Source organism: Symsagittifera roscoffensis, chromosome 2 (assembly GCF_963678635.1).
Source record: "Symsagittifera roscoffensis chromosome 2, txSymRosc1.1, whole genome shotgun sequence".
In the NCBI taxonomy this organism is placed as follows: domain Eukaryota; kingdom Metazoa; phylum Xenacoelomorpha; order Acoela; family Convolutidae; genus Symsagittifera; species Symsagittifera roscoffensis.
The window spans coordinates 70,389,110-70,410,053 of NC_087063.1; the positions used below are offsets into that span (position 1 = coordinate 70,389,110).

Genomic DNA, 20,944 nt, shown 5'->3' on the forward strand with positions numbered 1-20,944 from the left:
GAAACTGGAAAAGAGCCTTAGAAATGAGTGGGAAAGGAAAAGAGCCAAAAGGTATTATATTGAAGGTGCTTCGGGCTAAATATCCAAAAAAAGTTAGAATCTGTAAGCCGGAAGAGTTCCTTGAAACCAAAATCCAGTCTCTCGGAATTGCTTGTCAGTCGAGTCCGTTTCCAGCAGCTGGCAGAAATGACCAGGTGGTAAGGCATACATCGGGTACTCTTTGGACTCTTTACATTTCGAGTCTAGAATATAGGCACTCACTTCAGGTATTTCGAACTCCGGTATGATAGAGTGACTGATTTGCTGGTACTTTTCACACTCGTAGTACATCAACGGAATTTCCTGATTGGATGACACGACATAAGGTACCTTGGGAGTTTTCCAATTCCTGACTGAAAATTACAGTGGTCCAATTCTGTTTTAAAGTATTATACAAAATCAAGCTTCCATAATCACGGCTCTTTCGACTTTCCCCCGCAAATTTTCCATTTTATTAGTAGTCTAATGAGTTATTATGGCTCTGTATTATGACAACGTAAAGATAGTTTTTCAATATTGAAATTCAAATGGGGGGTTGGGGTGGAGAAGAGCCTCATAGAAATACTAACAATGCCCGGCTCGGCTCTTTTCCAGTCCCCCCCCTTTCAAAATACCGAGTTTTATGTTTGTTTTACGTGTTATTACGGCTAAATGCGTGATGTTACGCTGTAAAGTATGAAGAACAAATCTGTTCAGAATTGTCGATTTGTTCACTACGCCAAATTTCATTGCATTGTGACAACGTTAAATAGACTTTTCAAAATTGAATTTGAAAGGGGGGGGGGGAACTGGAAAAGAGCCCCCGGCTCTTTTTCCTCCCCCCCCCACCTGCAAAACTTTACAAAGAAAACTTTTGTTCACATTGTCCGATTGTCATTAAAATTGACAAACAGACTAATTAGACTATCGCAAAAATATTTGATCTTCATAATCAACCTTGTAAAACCACTCGTTACACCATAAAATTGATGCTCGTGTGAGGTGGGGATAAGGAAAAAGAGCCCAATGCCCTCCCACCTTCACTTTTACTTTTTAAAACTGTAAAGTTATAAATCTGTTCATAAATTTTGCCCAAGCTCTGTATAAAAAATTATGATAAAACGTCCACAAACTTAATATTCAGTTTGAATGTTTGCTTTCAGAAAGTTTTTTTCCAACTCTCAACTCCACCCAACGTGTCATCGCCTAATTAGTCTGCATATCAGTTTGCTTAACAATGGGAGAAAGTGAAGAGAAAAAAACTGTTCACTTTGCGGAATTTCATTGCGTCATTGCGTCATGTTTCATTGCAGATTTTCATTAGAAATGCTGGGAAAGGAAACGAGCCAAAAAAGCTTTCAGGAGAAGGAGGAAGAGCCCTTTCAGGAACTGGAAAAGTTTTTAAACCTTCCAGTGCGAGTAGTTGTATTTCTTCGGGTTGAAATCAGGCTGCTCGCCACCCGAAAAATTTCCTTCATGCGTGAAAACTGGAAAGGTGTCTTTTTCCGCTTTCAGGAATTCCACACACCGCCAATTCTTGGTTTCAGCGTCGGATTGGTACTCGGGTTTTGGTTCAGGTGTTGTGTTTAATACATTGAAGTGTTTCCCAATTCTGGGAAGACAGGAAAACATTCCTTGATTGCTTTTCTTCCATGGCTTGTACGATGGTGGGTTGTTTGGAGTCAAAGTCTGGCTTCTTAGTAAGTCCCCTGTGTAAAACATACTTGATTATTTTTTTATGTTTAGTTTGTCTCAACTTTATATAACAAAACTTAGTTTTTTTTTAATTTTGCTGATTTTTTATTGCAGTGCGCTCAATATCAGAATGAATGAACTTAGTTAGCATTTTGCAACACGTGCAATTTCTGAACTTCTCAGAATTATTTCAATTAAATTGAAACACTTTTCCAAAAATTAATCATGAAATAAATTTTTTGAACGCCATATACAGTGCTGATTTAAATTATCCGGACAAAATGAATGAAACTTGAAATTTACACCGCGTTTTTCGCAAATTGGTTTGATTTTAGACTAATCGTGCTTAATGAAACTATACTCGGGTCCAACTATTTTCCCCAAAAACGATCATTTTTGGCTTTATTTGGTCAATCAAAAATTACTTTTTCCTTTCCCCTCATAGCCCAATTAGTCCACATACCATTTTTTGTAACAATCCGTTAATGTGAACAAAATTTTACTTGTAAAATTTTGCTGGTGGGGGAAAAGTAAAAAGAGCCATAACTCCAAACCTTTTTGTTCATTTACTGACAAAACAATATCACTGCAAGCCTCTTATTGCATAACAAGGCCAAACTGTGAATTTTGTGAATTGCAAGTGGATTCTGCAACAGCTGCCTTTTTTTGGTCTCAGATAATTTGGTAATTTAAATATTGGCAAAATTACAAAATTTAGGCTAACAATATCAAAAATTAAGTGTTGCAGTTTGAGTCGTGTATGGTGTTAATAAAACCAATAAGCTCTCTCAATTCAATTTGCAACGATTTTGTAGTTTGAGTTCAATAAAACAAGCAGTTTTACCAATACTCTTGGCAGGTTATTATAGTTATGTGCATACTCGGCTGGTCACATGCAGATTAAGAGATGAATCCCTCGAGGGAACAGAGTTTTGTTAATGTGGTCTGAAAAAAAAATACCAGTTGTTTTAATTAAACAAAACCAGTTGTTTTAAATAAAAAAATTTTCAGTTAGTTTGTGCGTTAATACAATGTAAAAATTGTTTTTCAAAATTGAGTTTTGGCTCAAGATAAGTATAAGTTCTTTCCTATACAAGATGCAAATATAAAGTTTATGTGAAATTCACTTTTTGTGTTGGTTTGCGAAATTTGAAGTTTTTAGTAGATAAAACAGTTACGAGCTAAAATGTGATTTTTAGCCGCATATAGTTATATATATATGCTTGTATTTACAATATCGCAAGTATCTGCATACATTTTCCGCTAAAATAATTTGTAATTTACTACAAATTGTTCAAACAAACGTAAGCTAATCGTATTGTTCCGACTTTCGAAGAAAGAGAGGCATAGGCATATATGGGCTCGGGTGGTATTTTTTATTCAGACCACATTAACAGAACTCTGTTCCCTTGAGGGATTGATCTCTTAATCTGCATGTGTCCAGCCGAGTGTGCACACAACTATAATAACATGCCAAGAGTATTGGTAAAACTGCTTGTTTTATTGAACTCAAACTACAAAATCGTTGCAAATTGAATTGAGAGAGATTATTGGTTTTATTAACACCATACACGACTCAAACTGTAACACTTAATTTGTGATATTGTTAGCCTAAATTTTATAATTTTGCCAATATTTAAATTACCAAATTATCTGAGACCAAAAAAAGGCAGTCGGAACAGTCAGAGCTCTGCCTTGATACGAGCAGTTTTGTTAGCCATATTACATCTTGTTGACTACGACAATTTTCCTTGTTTCAAAAAGTTGAATAATTGTATTTTGTGTATTTTGAACAACTGAGCATTTTGTAAAAAGTAAGCGGATTACGCCAAAAGGCTAGAAAATATTTTGTCATTGAATCCTCAAAACTTCTATTTTCAATGATGTTTTCGTGTTTGCGTAACCCAGTGACAGGCAGCTAAAATATATAAAATATCGTATTATATGAGAACACCGTTTGGCCTGGTAATAAAAGGATGCTTTTTTATTAATTCCATTTTAAGCAAAACATTGTGAGGACATTGATTTCCGAATTTTTATTTCCGAGTTTTTTCGCTACAACTACTAACACATACAAAATTTTAACCTTTTTTAAAGTGTTCTGTGCAACGCTTTTGCTTATGTATGAAATTGAGGATGAGTTTGGTTAACGCTGATGAGTTTCTTCATGTCTACTGAACCATGATTGGTACTGCGACACGAAACGATTGTAATAGACAAAAAGCATGAAAAAACTGATAATTTTCAAACTGATAATTGTGTATAAATATGCTTAGGTAATTTCAAATGCATGGCAGCAAATCTTTGCAAGCTGCGATTTGTCGCAATAAGAAAAATTATAATTTGTCACAAGGAAGTTTAAGCAAGGTTATTTGCACAGTAGTTTCGGAAACATTCAATTAAAAGTCAATGGCTACTCGGCTGTTGTGCATTCATGAATCATTTTTTTATTACTTGCAATATGCTTGCCGACGAATTATCGCTTCTTAAAACACTGGCAATTGTCTCCTGCGACCAACTGTCGCTTGGTACGAATTGTCGCTTCACGCTCGCAATCGGTTGGACTCCATTGAATTTTAAACAAAATTTTGAAGTCAGTTGGACCTATTGAGTATTTTTTATTTTTACCAACTCAAACATGAACTCCAATTTGTCTTTTTTCTGACCCCATGAATAAACAAAAATGACAGGTTATACTGTTTTTGATTTCGAACTATATCCAGTTAAACTTGCCACATCTCTCGTTAGGGATCCAGACAGGAAATCTTGGGATCACCGGGCTCTAACAAAATCTTCAACATCACCGAGCAATCTTGACAACCAGGCTTTTACAGATCCCGGCTCTTTTTCCTTATCCCCCCCCTCACCTCACATAAGTATAGACTTCATGGTGTAACGAGTGGTTTTACAAGGTTGAGTATGAAGACTAAATATGTTTGTCAGGGCCTAAATAGTCCGTATGCCAAATTTGATAACAATCCGACAATCTGAACAGAAAAATTACTCTAAAAAATTTGCAGGTGGGGGGGGGGAAGGAAAAAGAGCCCAGATCCCGAGGTTTCTTGTTAAGGCTCCTGTCAAGAAAAAGCTTTCACGACTGCCGCTATACGCCCCCCTCCCTAAAAAAGCCTGAAACCTAGGTTTTTCAAGATACTGACAGGTTTCTTTGCAAGCTTATAATGTAAAAAAGAAATGATTTGAAAGCAGAGTAAATATTTCTAACTTGCCAATACTTATGTATGAAATTGAGTATGAGTTTGGTTAACGCTGATGAGTTTCTTCATGTCTACTGAACCATGATTCAATTAAAAGTCAATGGCTACTCGGCTGTTGTGCATTCATGAATCATTTTTTTATTACTTGCAATATGCTTGCCGACGAATTATCGCTTCTTAAAACACTGGCAATTGTCTCCTGCGACCAACTGTCGCTTGTTACGAATTGTCGCTTCACGCTCGCAATCGGTTGGACTCCATTGAATTTTCAACAAAATTTTGAAGTCATATGGACCTACTGAGTATTTTTTATTTTTACCAACTCAAACATGAACTCCAATTTGTCTTTTTTCTGACCCCATGAATAAACAAAAATGACAGGTTATACTGTTTTTGATTTCGAACTATATCCAGTTAAACTTGCCACATCTCTCGTTAGGGATCCAGACAGGAAATCTTGGGATCACCGGGCTCTAACAAAATCTTCAACATCACCGAGCAATCTTGACAACCAGGTTTTTACAGATCCCGGCCCTTTTTCCTTATCCCCCCCCCCCTCACCTCACATAAGTATAGACTTCATGGTGTAACGAGTGGTTTTACAAGGCTGAGTATGAAGACTAAATATGTTTGTCAGGGCCTAAATAGTCCGTATGCCAAATTTGATAACAATCCGACAATCTGAACAGAAAAATTACTCTAAAAAATTTGCAGGTGGGGGGGGGGGAAGGAAAAAGAGCCCAGATCCCGAGGTTTCTTGTTAAGGCTCCTGTCAAGAAAAAGCTTTCACGACTGCCGCTATACGCCCCCCTCCCTAAAAAAGCCTGAAACCTAGGTTTTTCAAGATACTGACAGGTTTCTTTGCAAGCTTATAATGTAAAAAAGAAATGATTTGAAAGCAGAGTAAATATTTATAAATTGCCAATACTTGTAAATAATCAATTACTCAAATTAATACCAGTACAAATCAGAAACGAAATTTTACAAAGTTCTTGCAGCAGAAAATAGACCTTGAACGGAATTTTTTCTCTATTCTCCAATTAGATCGAATAACTGTTTAGGGTATTTTTCCTTCATTTTCTCCACCCAGGAGTCAAACTTTTCAGTCTGCTCGGCTGAGAAGTGATTCTTCCAATCACCCGAAATTCCCTTTCGCACAAAATCATCTTGACCTCCGCAAATGGTAGTTTTCCTCATTTTTTCTACATTTGTCTCGACCTTGACTTTTGATATGAGCTCATCGGTGACTGGTATTTCCAGGAACTGAGCTAACTTGGTCACGTTGTTTTCGAAATTGCTCAGCAATTGTTCATACGTGATGATGATGCTTCTATTTGCGTTCCGGTTGCAGAAGTCTAACCATTCGGAGTTGTATCTAAAAATGAAATTTTCAGTGTTGGAAATATTGAACAAGCCGTTTTCTTGATGTTTTTCAGGAACTGAGCTTTAAATAGTTATTTGTTCCGACCATTGATAACGGGGAGGAACTTTGTATTCGGATGTAGTTTAGTTTTTTCCACGCAAAATCAGGCGTTACAAATAATTGTCGGACTGGGTTGATTTATATATCATATTGAAGCCCTTTTAGTCGTGATTCAAACAACATTAGAAAAACTTTCAAGAATTTTTCCCAGTGTCGAGAAAAACTTGATTTTTGGTCTAATTTCGAGCTAATAAGGTGACCGTATGTGCTTACAAAAGCTTATTTAAGCTTAATTTCAGCCGTGAAAACCTAATTTTATTCCGGCAAAGGTAGTTTCTAGAGTTTTTTAGCGCAACTTTGGGAATAAAAAACTTGAAAGTTTGAAGGAAAAAAAATTGAAGTTTTTAAGCAACCCCCGTTGCTGCTGGAGCCTCCCCTGCTCTAACATTTCAAAATTTTTTCAAATTATTTTTCGTTTCTTTGGTCATTTTTCTTCAAAAACTGTTTTCCAATTGATCTATTTGGCTCTTTTCCGGTTCCCCCCCCCCTTTCCAATTCAATTATGAGAAGTCTATTTAACGTTTTCATAATGCAAGGAAATTTGGCGTGGTGAACCAATCGACAATTCTGAACAGATTTGTTCTTCATACTTTACAGCATAAAATTACGCATTTAGCCGTAATAACACGTAAAACAAATATAAAACTCGGTATTTTGAAATGGGGGACTGGAAAAGAGCCATCTTTTTACTATGACTGTCAAATATGCCTAAATTTATTTTTTTTGTTCAGATTTTTTTATCACATGCAGAAAAAAAACGACACCAATTTGTAAAAATTTTTTGGGCTCTTTTTCCTTTCCCCCACCTGCAAACTTTTATATTTGAAGTTACCGTTCAATTTGTCCGATTGCCATGAAAATTGGCATGTAGACTAATTAGGCCATGAAAAACATATTTGGTCGCAATAATTAACCTTGTAAGACCGCTCGTTAGACCATAAAATTCATGTTTGAGTGAGGTGGGGGGGGGGGAAGGAAAAAGAGCCATTTTTTGGATTTTTGTAAGACTGTGGTCGGAACAGTCTGTGCTACTTGCACAGTAACCGGTTATCCTTGTTACTTTATAATTTTTTTCTAGTGAACAACATCCGCCTTTAACTTCGTTATCAGATACAACACTTGCTACTTGCACACCATGGAGCAAAATTTATCAGGATATCAGTCTCACCCAACATTTTCTTATTGTGAAGATGCATTTATCGTGAAGATGCCAATCTTGGGCAAAACTATCGAAAAACACCAATCATAGATCAAAAAGTTATAAAACCTCTTTGTTGTTGAGGTGGGCAAATCACATTTGTTGATAGAAAAACTAATGGCCCTTTAAACATATCCCCCCCCCCCCCACCTCACGCCAGTTTCAACTTATTAGTGTAGCGAGTGGTTTTCCGAGGTTGAGTATGAAGACCAAATATGTTTGTCATGGCCTTTTTAGTCTGTATGTAAATTTTCATAACAATTGGAGAATGTGGTCAACAAATTTACATGTAAAAATTGCAGGTGGGGGAGAAAAGGAAAAAGAGCCAATTCGGCGTGATGAACAAATCGACAACTGTGAACATATTTGTTCTTCATACTTTACCGCATAACATCACGCATTTAGCCGTAATAACACGTAAATCAAACATAAAACTCGGTATTTTGAAAAGGGGGGAAACTGGAAAAGAGCCAAATGTTTTTTTACCTGAACCAATGGCCATTCATCACGCATCCTTCCAGAAACATCTCGAAGAAAGTGTCGAAGTCGAAGTTGAACTTAATTGTCGTGTCGTTCTTATTGAAATGGAACAGACTCACGAGCACGTCTCGTGGATTACGTAACACATAGATCACTTTTCCGAACTCGTCAACACTTTTCGGCGCTACTGACAGGGGAACGTGCGTTTTCACAAACCTCGGAGGTTCTTTTGCGAGAGCTTTGTCGTATCCACAATAATTTAAATTTTCGTGGAAACAGTTCAAATCCAAATGAGGAAAATGCTCGAAAAGGTCAAAATTTTGATCCGAAATTGCTTCAGGGCCAAACTTCAAGCCGGAAACAATACGCTGCGTGAAAGTAGTCCCACTTCTTGGGTAAGTCGCGAGTAGGGTATCTTTGGGGTCCCAAGGGAAATCGGGGATTTTCTTCATGTAATCGCGGCCGTAGAAATTGAACATGAGAAATCCGTTTGCTAAATACTCGCCCTCGACTTTTTCAAATCGATGATTCGTTTCGGTAATTTCAATTGCCATTTTGGATCGATAATTGTACTTATTTTAGCAAAGGTTTGATAATTCAGATACTGAGCGACCTGCAAATAAATCAATGACAGAAGTACACAAACCTTTGATAACGAGTAGTTGTTTTGGTGAACACTGACCTATGCGTAGATCTATATTGAGAAAACTCACGCTTTGCAGTAAATATAATTTTTTCTTTATATAATGTTAAAAACAATTTCGTGCTGTTTTGCTCTGATTTTGAAGCAACAAAAAAGGAATTAGTGTAGAATGGTGGCTTGATTAAACCTCTTTTCAGTTTCATAACTGAAAAAAAATGATTGTTTATGAAACAATTCAAAAGTATATTGCTTATCATTATACTAACAGGTGCAGGATATTAGTATATTGACTATTGGTTTTTAAAGCATCCTGCACTTAAAAAGCTGTGTTATCCGCAGCTGAGCCGAACTTAAGATTAAAATTGACCTTTTCTGGAACGGCTGCAAGTTCTGAAAACGATTTTCGAGCGTTTTGATCTACCTCACCATCAAAAAACGAAGCAGGGTTAAAAAACGGATTTCTATTGATTGGTCTGATTCTTAAATTTGCATGATATGGATATCTATCCAAGTTTTGCTCAAATAAAACTGATAAAATGAGAACCAATTGCTTTAAAAAGATTCAAAAAAAACACACAAAAAAGAGGTAGGGACAATTAAATTAATTTCTGTGCAGATCGGACACTAGATCACTCTTCAAATAATTTCAAAATGAATATCGTTGAAGAAATTTTAATTGAGACTAAACAGTCTTAAGACAACCTAATGCATCAAATAAGAGATAATTAAATGATTGATTACTTTAGCAACTACTTAAGCGACTTCTTTAACAAACTGTTTTAGTAATAAAGCATTGAGGCATTCAGAAATCATTGAATCAAAAATCGTTTGTTATAATTAAACTAAAGCAATTAAAACAAGAAAAATGCACATCTGAAATTTATTTTCAAATTCAATCCTTAAAAACCTGTTAAAAAGATGCAAGAAAAATGAAAAATAAAGTTCGAAACTTAATTTTTTCTCGAATCCATCATTTTCTTTTTTATTTGGAGAAATAGTTCGTGGATTGACCAATAAGTTCTGGATAAAATGGTATTTAATAGAAAGTTCTCACCTTCAATGGTAGGTTAAAATACCTTCTGTGCTTGGTCAAATTGGTGCTCTTTTGATAAGTTTTATTTTGTTAGGCACAACTTGGAACAATTTCATTTATTTTCCACCTGATGAAGAAGAATACAGAAAAAAAGAGTTCCGGTGATTCTTTGTCTGAGCAGTTTCTAAAGTTTCAACCAGCTGTCTTTTTGATGAATTTTCCACATACAGTATAAAATGTACAGAACACTCGAGTTCAAAAAAGAAATTATTAATTCAAAGATGACAATTTTTGCAAAACAATGGGGGTGGGGTTATAATAAAAAGCGATACTTACCAGATTGTCTAACAGCGTAATGTAGGCAGCAAAATAATACAAGACTGTTCGTATCGGGGCGAAGCCATGAATGTTCCGACTGCCTTTTAAGGTTTATGGAGCAGTAATAACATTAAAAAATTCAATGAAATAAAACAAAATGGAAAAAAAATGTTTTCTAAAAGTTGAAATTTTAAAATAAAAATCATCACCCCACACGCCATATAAAGTACAAAAGGATAGATTTCGCTCCTTGTAACAAACCGATTATGGCAAATAGGCTTCTTTTAACCAATTTGGAACGATTTCTAAGATGGATTAACTCTCCTCTCCGCTTACGCGTTAATAACGCGAATTATATCGCGCGTTAATTGTCCCAAATTGGCCAAAATGGCAATCTTTAAATCCCCATAACTTTACGAGAAAAAGATCACAGGTGAAATATCTTTCCAAATTTGAGCTCAGGACAACAATACCTTTCGAATGATAAAAAAAAATCCGTCAAAAATGGCTAGTTAAAAAGTCGAAATTTGTCTGAAGGAAAAAAAACCCACCCCGAGCACAAATATTCCGTTACTTTCGTATCGAAAGTCGGAAAAACAAGACTGCTCATATCAGGGCGAAGCCTTGAATGTTCCGACTGCCTTTTAAGGTCTATGGAGCATTAAAAACATGAAAATTTTCAATGTAATAGAAAAAAAATTGAAAAAATTTGAGATTTAATGTAAAAACATCCCCCCACACGTCATATTAACTACAAAGTGATAGATTTTGCGCCTATTAACAAATCAATTATGGCATAAAAGCATCCTTGAACCAATTTGGAACGATTTCTAAGACGGATTAAATCTCGCTAACGCGTTAATAGCGCGAAATTTATCGCCCTTTAATTGTCCCAAATTGGCAAAAATGGCAGTCCTTAAACCCCCATAACTTTATGAAAAATGATCACAGGTGAAATATCTGTTCAAATTTAAGCTCAGGACATCAATTGTTTTCGAATGAAATTGAAAAATTCCGTCAAAAATGGCTAGTTAAAAAGTAGAAATTTGTCTGAAGAAAAAAAACCCACCCCGAGCACAAATATTCCGTTACTTTCGTATCGAAAGTCGGAACAATAACGCGCAATGAGTTTCTGATTGAATTGAGGCAAACTAGTTGATCCAAATATTGCGTTGCGGAATGATAACATATCATTTATCACATTTTCAATTTATCATTTTTGATCACTTTATCAATATTTATAACGAAACCTACTTCAGATACCTCGTCCATCAGTCGGAACGTTGTGTTTGTATCAGTATGTTGCCTCGATACAATTTTTCTGGCCAAATATCAGTCTTTAACATTGTCGTGGAAACATAAGTTTTCGGGAACTTAATGGAAGCTTTGACAAAAAAAATTGCATGACAGTTATACCTACCAATATAAGTTATACAGTGCTGATTTAAATTATCCGGACAAAACGAACAAAACTTGAATTTTCAAACGCATTTTTCTCAAATTGGGTTAAGATTAGACAAAAAGTGAAGAGAACAAAAGTTGCTTAGAATTTTATCAAAATTATTATGGTGCAATTTTTTCTCCGAAATTCTCAACCAAAATTTTAACCCAAAAATGGGTAATTTTGGCTTTTTTCAATTAATCAAGAATTACACTGAAACTACTTTTTTAATTGATGAGAAACTTATATCACAAGAAGCCTCCTACATAGCCCAGCAAAGTTGACCCAGCAAATGACAAATACAGAAAAATTTCAAAAATCAGACAAAAGAAAACAAAAGAATAAAGTTCAATTTTTTTGACCAATTTTAAGGTTGGTTGAGACATAGAAGATTGTCTTTGAGAAAAAAAAGATCACTGATTCATGATTTTTCAAAATTAAAGAGTTTGCTGAGCAAAGTTGTCAGCTGTTCAAATTTAGCTTAAATAATGCTTCCGCATAAACAAGCGTTTTCACTATTATTTTTTTTCAAAGTAAGTTTATCAGGCTAGCTCGCGCAAAACCATAACAGTACAGCCATGTTTTGAGTCGAACGCTCAGCAAGACACTTAGCAACAACTACTTAGTGCCAATGAACAGCCATGCTTCCAATCGTCAAGCAGACATTCAAAAACTTATATCTTTTTCAGTGAAAATGGATCTCTAAACCAAGGAAGAAGAGAGATGAGAGGAAGAGAGAGAGAGAAAAAAGAGAAATGTAACATTGGACTGTACAGTGTACTACAAAAAAGGCGATAAGAATGATAAAAATGAAGAAGATTGCAAAAAATTATTAGAGAATCCCAACATAAGTGTCCAAATTTGATGAAAACATAATTTTAAAAGTTCGGAAATCCCAAAAACGCGTTCCAGTATAGTAAAAGTTTATTTATTGCGAACAAAACAAAAGTTCGAACAAAAGAACGCACGCTGATCTTAACTCATTGAAGTTTTTCTTTCTTTTGTCAGAGTCTAAAACACAAAAAAAAACCGGAACCAAAATGTAACAATAATCCAAGTTTTATAGAAACCTCTGATCAACCTTTTTACAAATCTAAAAATACAACGGCAGGTCAAGTATCCGAAAAAAGGTATTAGCCCTAAATGACAGCCAATTCTAAGTAACAAAATAAAACAAGACCGCTCGTATCAGGGCGAAGCCTTGAATGTTCCGACTGCCTTTTAAGGTTTTATGGAGCAGTAAAAACATCGAAAAATTAAATGTAATAAAAAAAAATGAAAAAATTTTTCTTCTAAGATATATTTAGCTCCTTTTAACAAATCAATTATGGCAAATAAGCTTCTTTCAACCAATTTGGAACGATTTTAAGACTGATTAAATCTCCGCTTACACGTTAATAGCGCGAAATATATCGCGGGTTAATTGTCCCAAATTGGCCAAAATGGCAATCTTTAAACCCCCATAACTTTACCAAAAAAGATCACAGGTAAAATATCTTTTCAAATTTGAGCTCAGGACAACAATAGCTTTCGAATGATATAAAAAAAATTCCGTCAAAAATGGCTAGTTAAAAAGTCGAAATTTGTCCGAAGAAAAAAAAACCCACCCCGAGCACAAATATTCCGTTACTTTCGTATCGAAAGTCGGAACAACAAAACTGCTCAGATCAGAGAAAATACCTTCTATTAAAGCTTTCTGAATTTTACCACGCTCATACGCATTATGGAACACACACAAAAAAACAATAATATTAGCGTCTGGCAGCGTTTGGCTCAAAGAAAATTTTTGTCACAGTCAAATTTGGAATGATTAAATTTGCCAGTTACACTTCATCAGAAATGAATATGTTGCGCATTATTTATCCCAAACTGTCAATTTTTAAACCTCATAAGTTTGCAAAAAAATCAAAAAAATGTCATTTGTTTTAGAAAATTACTTTAGAGCTTGAGACAATAACCTTCAGATCGCAATAAAATTTTACAAAAGCACTTAATTAAGCAGTCGAAAATTGTTTAAGTAAAAAACTCAGCCCAGACAAAAGCAATCCGTCGGTTTCTTTGAAAGCTGTAACAAAAAACTTGATTAACAATAGATTTTTTCAGATAAACTCAGAATCACTCAAAAACTTTGTTCAAATTTGCAACTCAATTTTTCAGGCTCTTAAAAACAGATCAAATGGAAATATAAATATGAGTAAATTATTCAATTCACCAGATTAAATGACTGTTTTTGAGGCTGTTGTGGGTTTCTCATGCTGTTGAAAATTAACATCGAAAGTTGAAAGTTTTTAGTTAGTCAAATTGATTTGAAACGTAGTTTAGACCTGAAGCTTGAACCTAATACTTGAAATCTAAGCAAAATTAACAAAAAAGAAAGCAATAAAACGCTTTAAAGGAAATTTTTAATACGTTTAAAACGTACAATGTACTGTTCAGTGTTCCATTTATCTTTTTTTACTCTTCTTCTCATCTGTGTCTCTGTCTGTCTGTCTGTCTTTATGTATATATGTTTTTTTACTCACTCTCTCTATCTACTTTTTCCCTCTTCTTGGTTCAGAGATCCATCTTAAGAGGTTTTGCAGAGAAAAATATTCAGCTGGACCATTGAAAGCATGCTTATTGTTCCGACTTTCGATACGAAAGTAACGGAATATTTGTGCTCGGGGTGGGTTTTTTTTCTTCAGACAAATTTCGACTTTTTTATTAGCCATTTTTGACGGAAGTTTTTTTATTTCATTCAAAAGGTATTGTTGTCCTGAGCTCAAATTTGAAAAGATATTTTACCTGTGACCATTTTTGGTAAAGTTATGGGGGTTTAAAGATTGCCATTTGGCCAATTTGGGACAATTAACGCGCGATATATTTCGCGCTATTAAAGCGTAAGCGGACATTTAATCCGACTTAGAAATCATTCCAAATTGTTTGAAAGAAGCTTATTCGCCATATTTGATTTGTTAGAAGCAACGAAATCTATCCTTTTTTACTTTATATGGCGCGTGGGGGGATTATTTTCATAAAAAATAATTTAAATTTTAGAAAAAAAATGTTTTTCATTTTTTTATTATATTTAATTTTTTAATGTTATTACTGCTCCATAAACCTGAAAAGGCAGTCGGAACATTCAGGGCTTCGCCTTGATACGAGCAGTCTTGTTAATTTGTATCAAATCAATTTTGTCAATTGTCCCGCTTGAATCAATATATGGCTGTTTTCATACGATTGTGTACAGGCGAGCTAGATTAAGTTAGAACTTAAATTGAGAATTAGAATAGCGGAAACGGTCGATTAAAGCTTAAATGTAAGTACTTTTTGTTTTTTCCTTGTTGTTCCGACTTTCAATACGAAAGTAACGGAATATTTGTGCTCGGGGTGGGTTTTTTTTTCTTCAGACAAATTTCGACTTTTTAACTAGCCATTTTGACGGAATTTTTTTTGTATCATTCAAAAGGTATTGTTGCCCTGAGCATAAATTTGAAAAGATATTTCACCTGTGACCATTTTTCGTAAAGTTATGGGGGTTTAAAGATTGCCAATTTGGCCAATTTGGGACAATTAACGCGCGATATATTTCGCGCTATTAACGCGTAAGCGGAGATTTAATCCGTCTTAGAATTCGTTCCAAATTGGTTGGAAGAAGCTTAGTTGCCATAATTGATTTGTTACAAGGAGCGAAATCTATCCTTTTGTACTTTATATGGCGTGTGTGGGATGATTTTTGAAAAAAAAAAATCCAAATTTTAGAAGAAAAAAAATTTCATTTTATTTTATTACATTTTATTTTTATAGGTTAATACTGCTCCTTAAACGTTAAAAGGCAGTCAGAACATTCAGGGCTTTGCCCTGATACGAGCAGTCTTGTCTTATTTTTGGATTTTTTTTTGAAAAAAAAACATTTAATACAGAGGCGAATCTGAGCTTTGCACAATAGAGCTCCAAAACTCAAACGATAATCAGCCCTAAACGAAAATTGAAAACCATGAATGAATTTTGTTGAAAAACCGTTAGACTCAATTATCAGAAGAAAAATGTTATGCAATTGCTATTGAGGTCAATTATTTTCAAAACAAAAAGAAGGATTTGGGTTTAACTTCATCCATTTTTTTCTGATAACCTATAGATGAAAACGAAAACAAAATATTACGGTCAAAAAATTAAGTACGACAATTTCTAAATGTACTTAATAACCGTTCCTTAAATCTTGCAATCTTTAAGTCTGCATATCCAATAAAACCAATCGGGGACAAAAGCCCTATCCGCTTTAGTATAAAATCAAAAGAAAAAAAACAAACTTCAAAAACATGAATCCCAAATTTACAAACAATTGCCACGAAAAATTTTCAGAAAATCTAAAAAACTCTGAAAGTTTTTGAAAATAACGCAAAAATGTCAAGAACTATCAGGTATGAAGTTTATATGCAACGGTAAGAGAGCTACATCACAACAAAAAAGAAACGCCAAAGAAAATTAAAAAATGTGGAAAAAAATTTACAAAATTTAGGGCAGAAAGAAACACATGCCAAAATCTTGTGCAAAACATGCTGCCACAATTTTTTTAAGAAAAAAAACAGTTGATTAAAAATTGCAAAAAAATTCTGGAAATTAATCAATTTTTTTGAAATATTTTTCTGACAAACTGAAACAATACGTTAAGCCAACAACTTGAAACAATTTCAAACAAGATTGCTTAAATCTAAAACACACTTAACTAATTAACTTTAAAGTTAGCTTCACACTTTTTTTAAACAAAAAAATGAGTAGACATCCATCCGAAAAAATGATAGTTTGTTTGCAAAAAAAACTTTCCAGCAAAAAAACTCCAAAAAAATTCATTTCTGAGAAAATTTTTTGGAGCCTATCAAAACCAGGAAACCCTGAACTATGATTACCATCATGAAAAAAAACATCAAAAAACTGGGTCAAAATTTATGAAGCCGACAAAAAAAATCAACTTAAATCTGTAATTCTTTTTCAGCTGTAAATCAATTTTCACCTTAGTCGTTGAAGATCGCTTTTTAATTACAGCAGTTAGAATTGCATCTTGAGTAGAAATAGAGATACATTAGGAGATGACCAAATTTTAGTCATCCTGTGGACAAAGTTGTTTACGGGAAAAAAGTCTAGTACCCGATTGAAAAACCCTTAATTATCGCAATGGTAATAATATTTTCTTTCATAGAAATGTATCAAAAACTTTCTGTTCAGCCAAATTTGCCTGAGAGAATCAATAGATTGGGTAGAAGACGCTTTTTAAATTGATTTTTTTTGAATTCTATTGTAAACATCTGTAATTTAAGCTAGATTTTAAGCGGACATTTTTGCTCAGCAGACTTGTAAATTTTGACAAAACATGGACACAATAACCAAATAATTTTTTCTCAAAGATAAATTTCTATAACCTATCTAGCAGCAAAATGTGTCACAAAAACGTAGATTTCATATTTTTATTTTTAAGTGGCCTGTGTTTATTAGAAAAAATAGTTTTGTCAGAAAAAATTTGGCCTTAATTTTTCGTCTCGTACGCAGTTTACTCAGGAAATGAAAAAAGAGTTTCTATTTGGTCAAAATAACAAAAATCAAATATTTTTTGTACGTTGACAATACGAAGCCAAACTGTGCATTTTGCAAATTGCAAGCGGATTCTGCAGCAAGGACGCTCCTTTTGTTCTTCCCTTTTCTTTGATCTTTCCGACAAAATTTAAACATGTTTTGAGACTTGTCTCTGCAATCCAGGAACATACAGACACAAAATTGTGCGCCTATCCAGTGCACAGTTTGGCCTCGTAATGGAAGAACAAAGCAATTAAAAGGCGAGGTGGAGCTTTGTAGCACTTGCGATACAACACGAACATAGAAAAGAAAACATAACAAGACAAAAAAATAAAAAAAATTGTTGAAAAAAACTACGCAAAATTTAATTTTTAAGTGTCTTGGTAAAGAAAACTAAAACTGGAGATACCTTTGTGTTGTTTTTAAAATTTATTATAATTATGCAGGACGAAATATCAAAAAATTCATATATTGGACTTTGTCTAAGTATTTAGTTGTTTCTTTACTCAAATGAGTGAGAAGAGTGAAAATTTGGAGAAAAGGTTATCTTCACAAAAACATAACTTTGTTCGTTTAATTATTAAAGAAGTCGCCGCAACTGCAGGAAAAAAATTTTGTAACCTGTTCTTTTTATTTAACTACACTACAATTCTTAGATGAAGTCTTTAATCGAGACACCTGATTTTGGCATCTTTCTCTGATTAAGTGGCCACGAAATTGTTTTTGAAGAAAAACTTGGATTTTGGAGAGTATTTTTGAGCTTAAGATCGTTTTTTAAAACTTTCTGATTTTTCTTATTAATTACCATTTCAAATCTGAGATGAAAGATTGATACGGTAGTTAATAGGAAAAATCAAAAAACTCTAAAAAAAATAAAGCTCAAAAAGGCTTTCCACAATCCCAGTTTTTCTTCAAATATAAGTTCGTGGCTACTTAATCAAAGAAAGTTCCCAAAATCAGGTCTCTCGATTGAACACTTCATCTAAGAATTGTAGTGTATTTTCCTAGAAGGGTCAAAAAGTTTCCAGAAAATGGTCAAAAAACCATAAACTCGACTTTTCAGAGAATCATAGCTTTTTGTGTAGAACCTTTGAGCCTAGCCACTAATGCAGAAAAAATTCATACTAACTTTTTTTCGACTGAACGCAAGAATTTAGATTTGAGCGAGTACTTTTTGAAAAAAAAATCAAATATTTTCAAAAAACGGTAAAAACAAATATCGATTTTTCGAGTTCGATAACTTATTGTGGCAAAAAATTACAGAGTCCATTAAGCAAGGGAGATACCAACATCCCGTTATTTCCAGAGAGTTCAATTTGTCAGATTTGTGAGAGTATTTCTCGAGAATAGTATAAAAAAATTCAAGTTCAAAAAATCAGAGTTTGACTTTTCCGAGGGTGATACCTTTTTGGGTAAAAAATGGGCATAGCCAGTTAAACAAGGGAGCTTCCCACAGTCCGTTTTATACATTGATCGCAAAATCTCAGATTTGGGAAGGTAATTTCTGAGAAAACAAAAATATGGGTCAAATATTTTCCCTAGAAGAATGCAGTGGGGTAAAAAAAAAGAGACTAGGCGATAGTACAGACAGAGGAATGTAAGAAGTCTTTTTAAAGATACCTTTTTTTTGAAAATCGACAAAAAAATTTTCGATAAAAACTAAAATTTGAATAAAATTGAAAAACCCAAACCCTTAAACTTGCATAATTCCTGATTGTATCAACAGGGATTCTAAAGAGCATGCCAAGCATGATAATTGAATTTTAATCTCGCAACGGAGTCAAACTTATAAAGAAGAAATAAAGCTGACAATCTTTAAGCATGCACCAGTTGAGCCGGAAAAAAATGATCCCCCAGGTTGCAAAAACGTTATCTTTAGTTCAACGGGAAAGGAACCTGGAAGTTCAAATTGTTGTAAGAAAAAATGTTTGCCGAAAAAAGTCTAATTCCCGATAACAAAACATTTGATCTCTTAAGTGTAAATAGCAATTTATGTCATTATGAACAGTAAAAAGCTAAAGTAAATTTAAAAGCTGTCAACTTCGCTCAGCAGACAACTTAATTTTGTTAAAAAGATGAAATTTTAAGTATTCTTATCATCAACTCTGATCAAAGTTACAAGGTGAAGCGAAACTCAGCTTAAGGAACAAAACAACACTAAATCGATGAGCTTTACGAAATTGATCTTTTGGACAGAAAATGTAGCAAAAACATATTTACACAGAAGCGAAGCTGAGCTTCGAAAACACTAGCGAGAACACGACCAAAATCCAGCTCCAAATGAAATAAGAATAAGTTGAAATAAGCTTCGAATTACCAAATTTCGGCTACTTGTAGGATTCCAATCTGCGACCTACTGCAATCAAGAGATTTTGAGTCTCACGCAATATCCACTCAGCAATGCAAGCTTAACAACCGACAAACACTAATCATGAATAAAGCAGCTACATGTGCTAATGAATTGGCAATGCGATTCAGCTAAAATCACACCAAATACAAATAGACTTAATTTTGCAAGTAATAGTTTGGATTAAAACAAACTGAAGGCATCCACACTATCTTTGCATGTAACAAATTGCAAAGCACTAAGCCACAGTATGTATAAATTATGCATTTCAAAAATTGCAAGATATATGCAGATAGAATTTTTCTGAAATCGAAATTTCATTATTGTTATGTTGTTTGAAACAAGTCACTTTTTTCGGTTCATTTGATGAATTAGAAATGCATAAACTGTGTTAATTTATTACTATTCGAATGTCAAAGCACATGCTATGAAAAAGCTGGCCCAAAAGTGGCAACAAAACTTGCAACCTAGGTTGGAAAAAAAGAAGGTTCACACGAATACACTTGCTTCGAAAGCGTAAGAACGCTTAGTCGGTTGGTGTTTATGTATCCGAAATTATTCTGGCCTCATTTCTCCAACAAAAATATTCTAACTTTCATAATCTAGAAAACAAAAAAATGGCGAAGTTGTACTTTGCAAACGTTAACTTAAAAAATACTTTTTGTCATGTCTATACCAAAAAAGTATTCGTCACTTCTCAAATTTGAACACAGAGGCGAAGTTGCACTTCGCATACACAATCAAAAAAAATGACCGATAACGCTTCTGAATGAGTAAAATTTTGAGCCTACAAAATTTTATAAGTGACGCACGCCAATCATGAGTCTACATAATTGCTAAGTGACGCAAGCCAATTATGACGAATAAGCAGCACCAATCAATTTAAAGAAAAAGAAATTTACCAACTAACATATGCCTCAATTTATAGAGAAGACGCATTTTAACTAATATACGAAAAAGTTCAATAAAAACATCCGACTCTGCCCAGGCTCGACCCCCCTTATTTTGCAGCTGTCTCCTTCCCTACATCTACGCTATAGATCCATGATGCCCTGAAGCTACAGTGCTATTTGTAATATAACAGTCAATGTTATTATCCTTAGCATTAACTGTACTCAATAGCTGGATCAAAATGAACACTTTCAAAAAGAATAAATTTTTTCGCAAAAATTGCATCGCAACATTATTTGCGACTTAAGTTGGAAAAAAAATTCATACTATAACACAAGCTATGCTTGTGTAAAAATCGCAAAGGAGTATTTTCAAAAGGTTAAAAGGAAAAATCTAGCGAAATTTGCTAAATAAATGGCCTCAGTTATCTGCCAATCAAGTTTTCCAGTTGAATGACCTACACAATTGAGCCATTGACGCTTTTAGAAACCAAAAACAAGCAAGAAAGCTTAGAGCTTCAAACCGCAGAAAAAGACAAAATTTGGAAGTAATAATTTGGTATGTAAAAAGCTATAGTCAACCATACTAATTTTGCATGTAATGAAGTGGAAAATATAACGTCCAATTTCAAAACG

General features: G+C 34.1%; 1 protein-coding gene across 1 annotated transcript; it reads right to left on the reverse strand.

Annotated features, from left to right (window-relative positions):
* Positions 1-5,816: 5,816 nt before the first annotated feature.
* On the reverse strand, positions 5,817-8,889 carry LOC134839067 (sulfotransferase 2A1-like). The gene is made up of 2 exons (XM_063854478.1): positions 8,096-8,889; positions 5,817-6,303 (listed from the first exon to the last, which is right to left on the reverse strand). The coding sequence occupies exons 1-2, from the start codon at positions 8,641-8,643 to the stop codon at positions 5,958-5,960; spliced, it is 894 nt and encodes a 297-aa protein (XP_063710548.1). The 5' UTR covers positions 8,644-8,889; the 3' UTR covers positions 5,817-5,957.
* Positions 8,890-20,944: the final 12,055 nt, after the last annotated feature.

Coding starts and splice junctions, on each gene's coding strand:
- LOC134839067 (XM_063854478.1), bottom strand. CDS start 8,643: ATGGCAATTGAAATTACCGAAACGAATCATCGATTTGAAAAAGTCGAG. Junction 6,304..8,095: donor ATGAATGGCCATTGGTTCAG/GTAAAAAAACAT, acceptor TTTCATTTTTAG/ATACAACTCCGAATGGTTAG.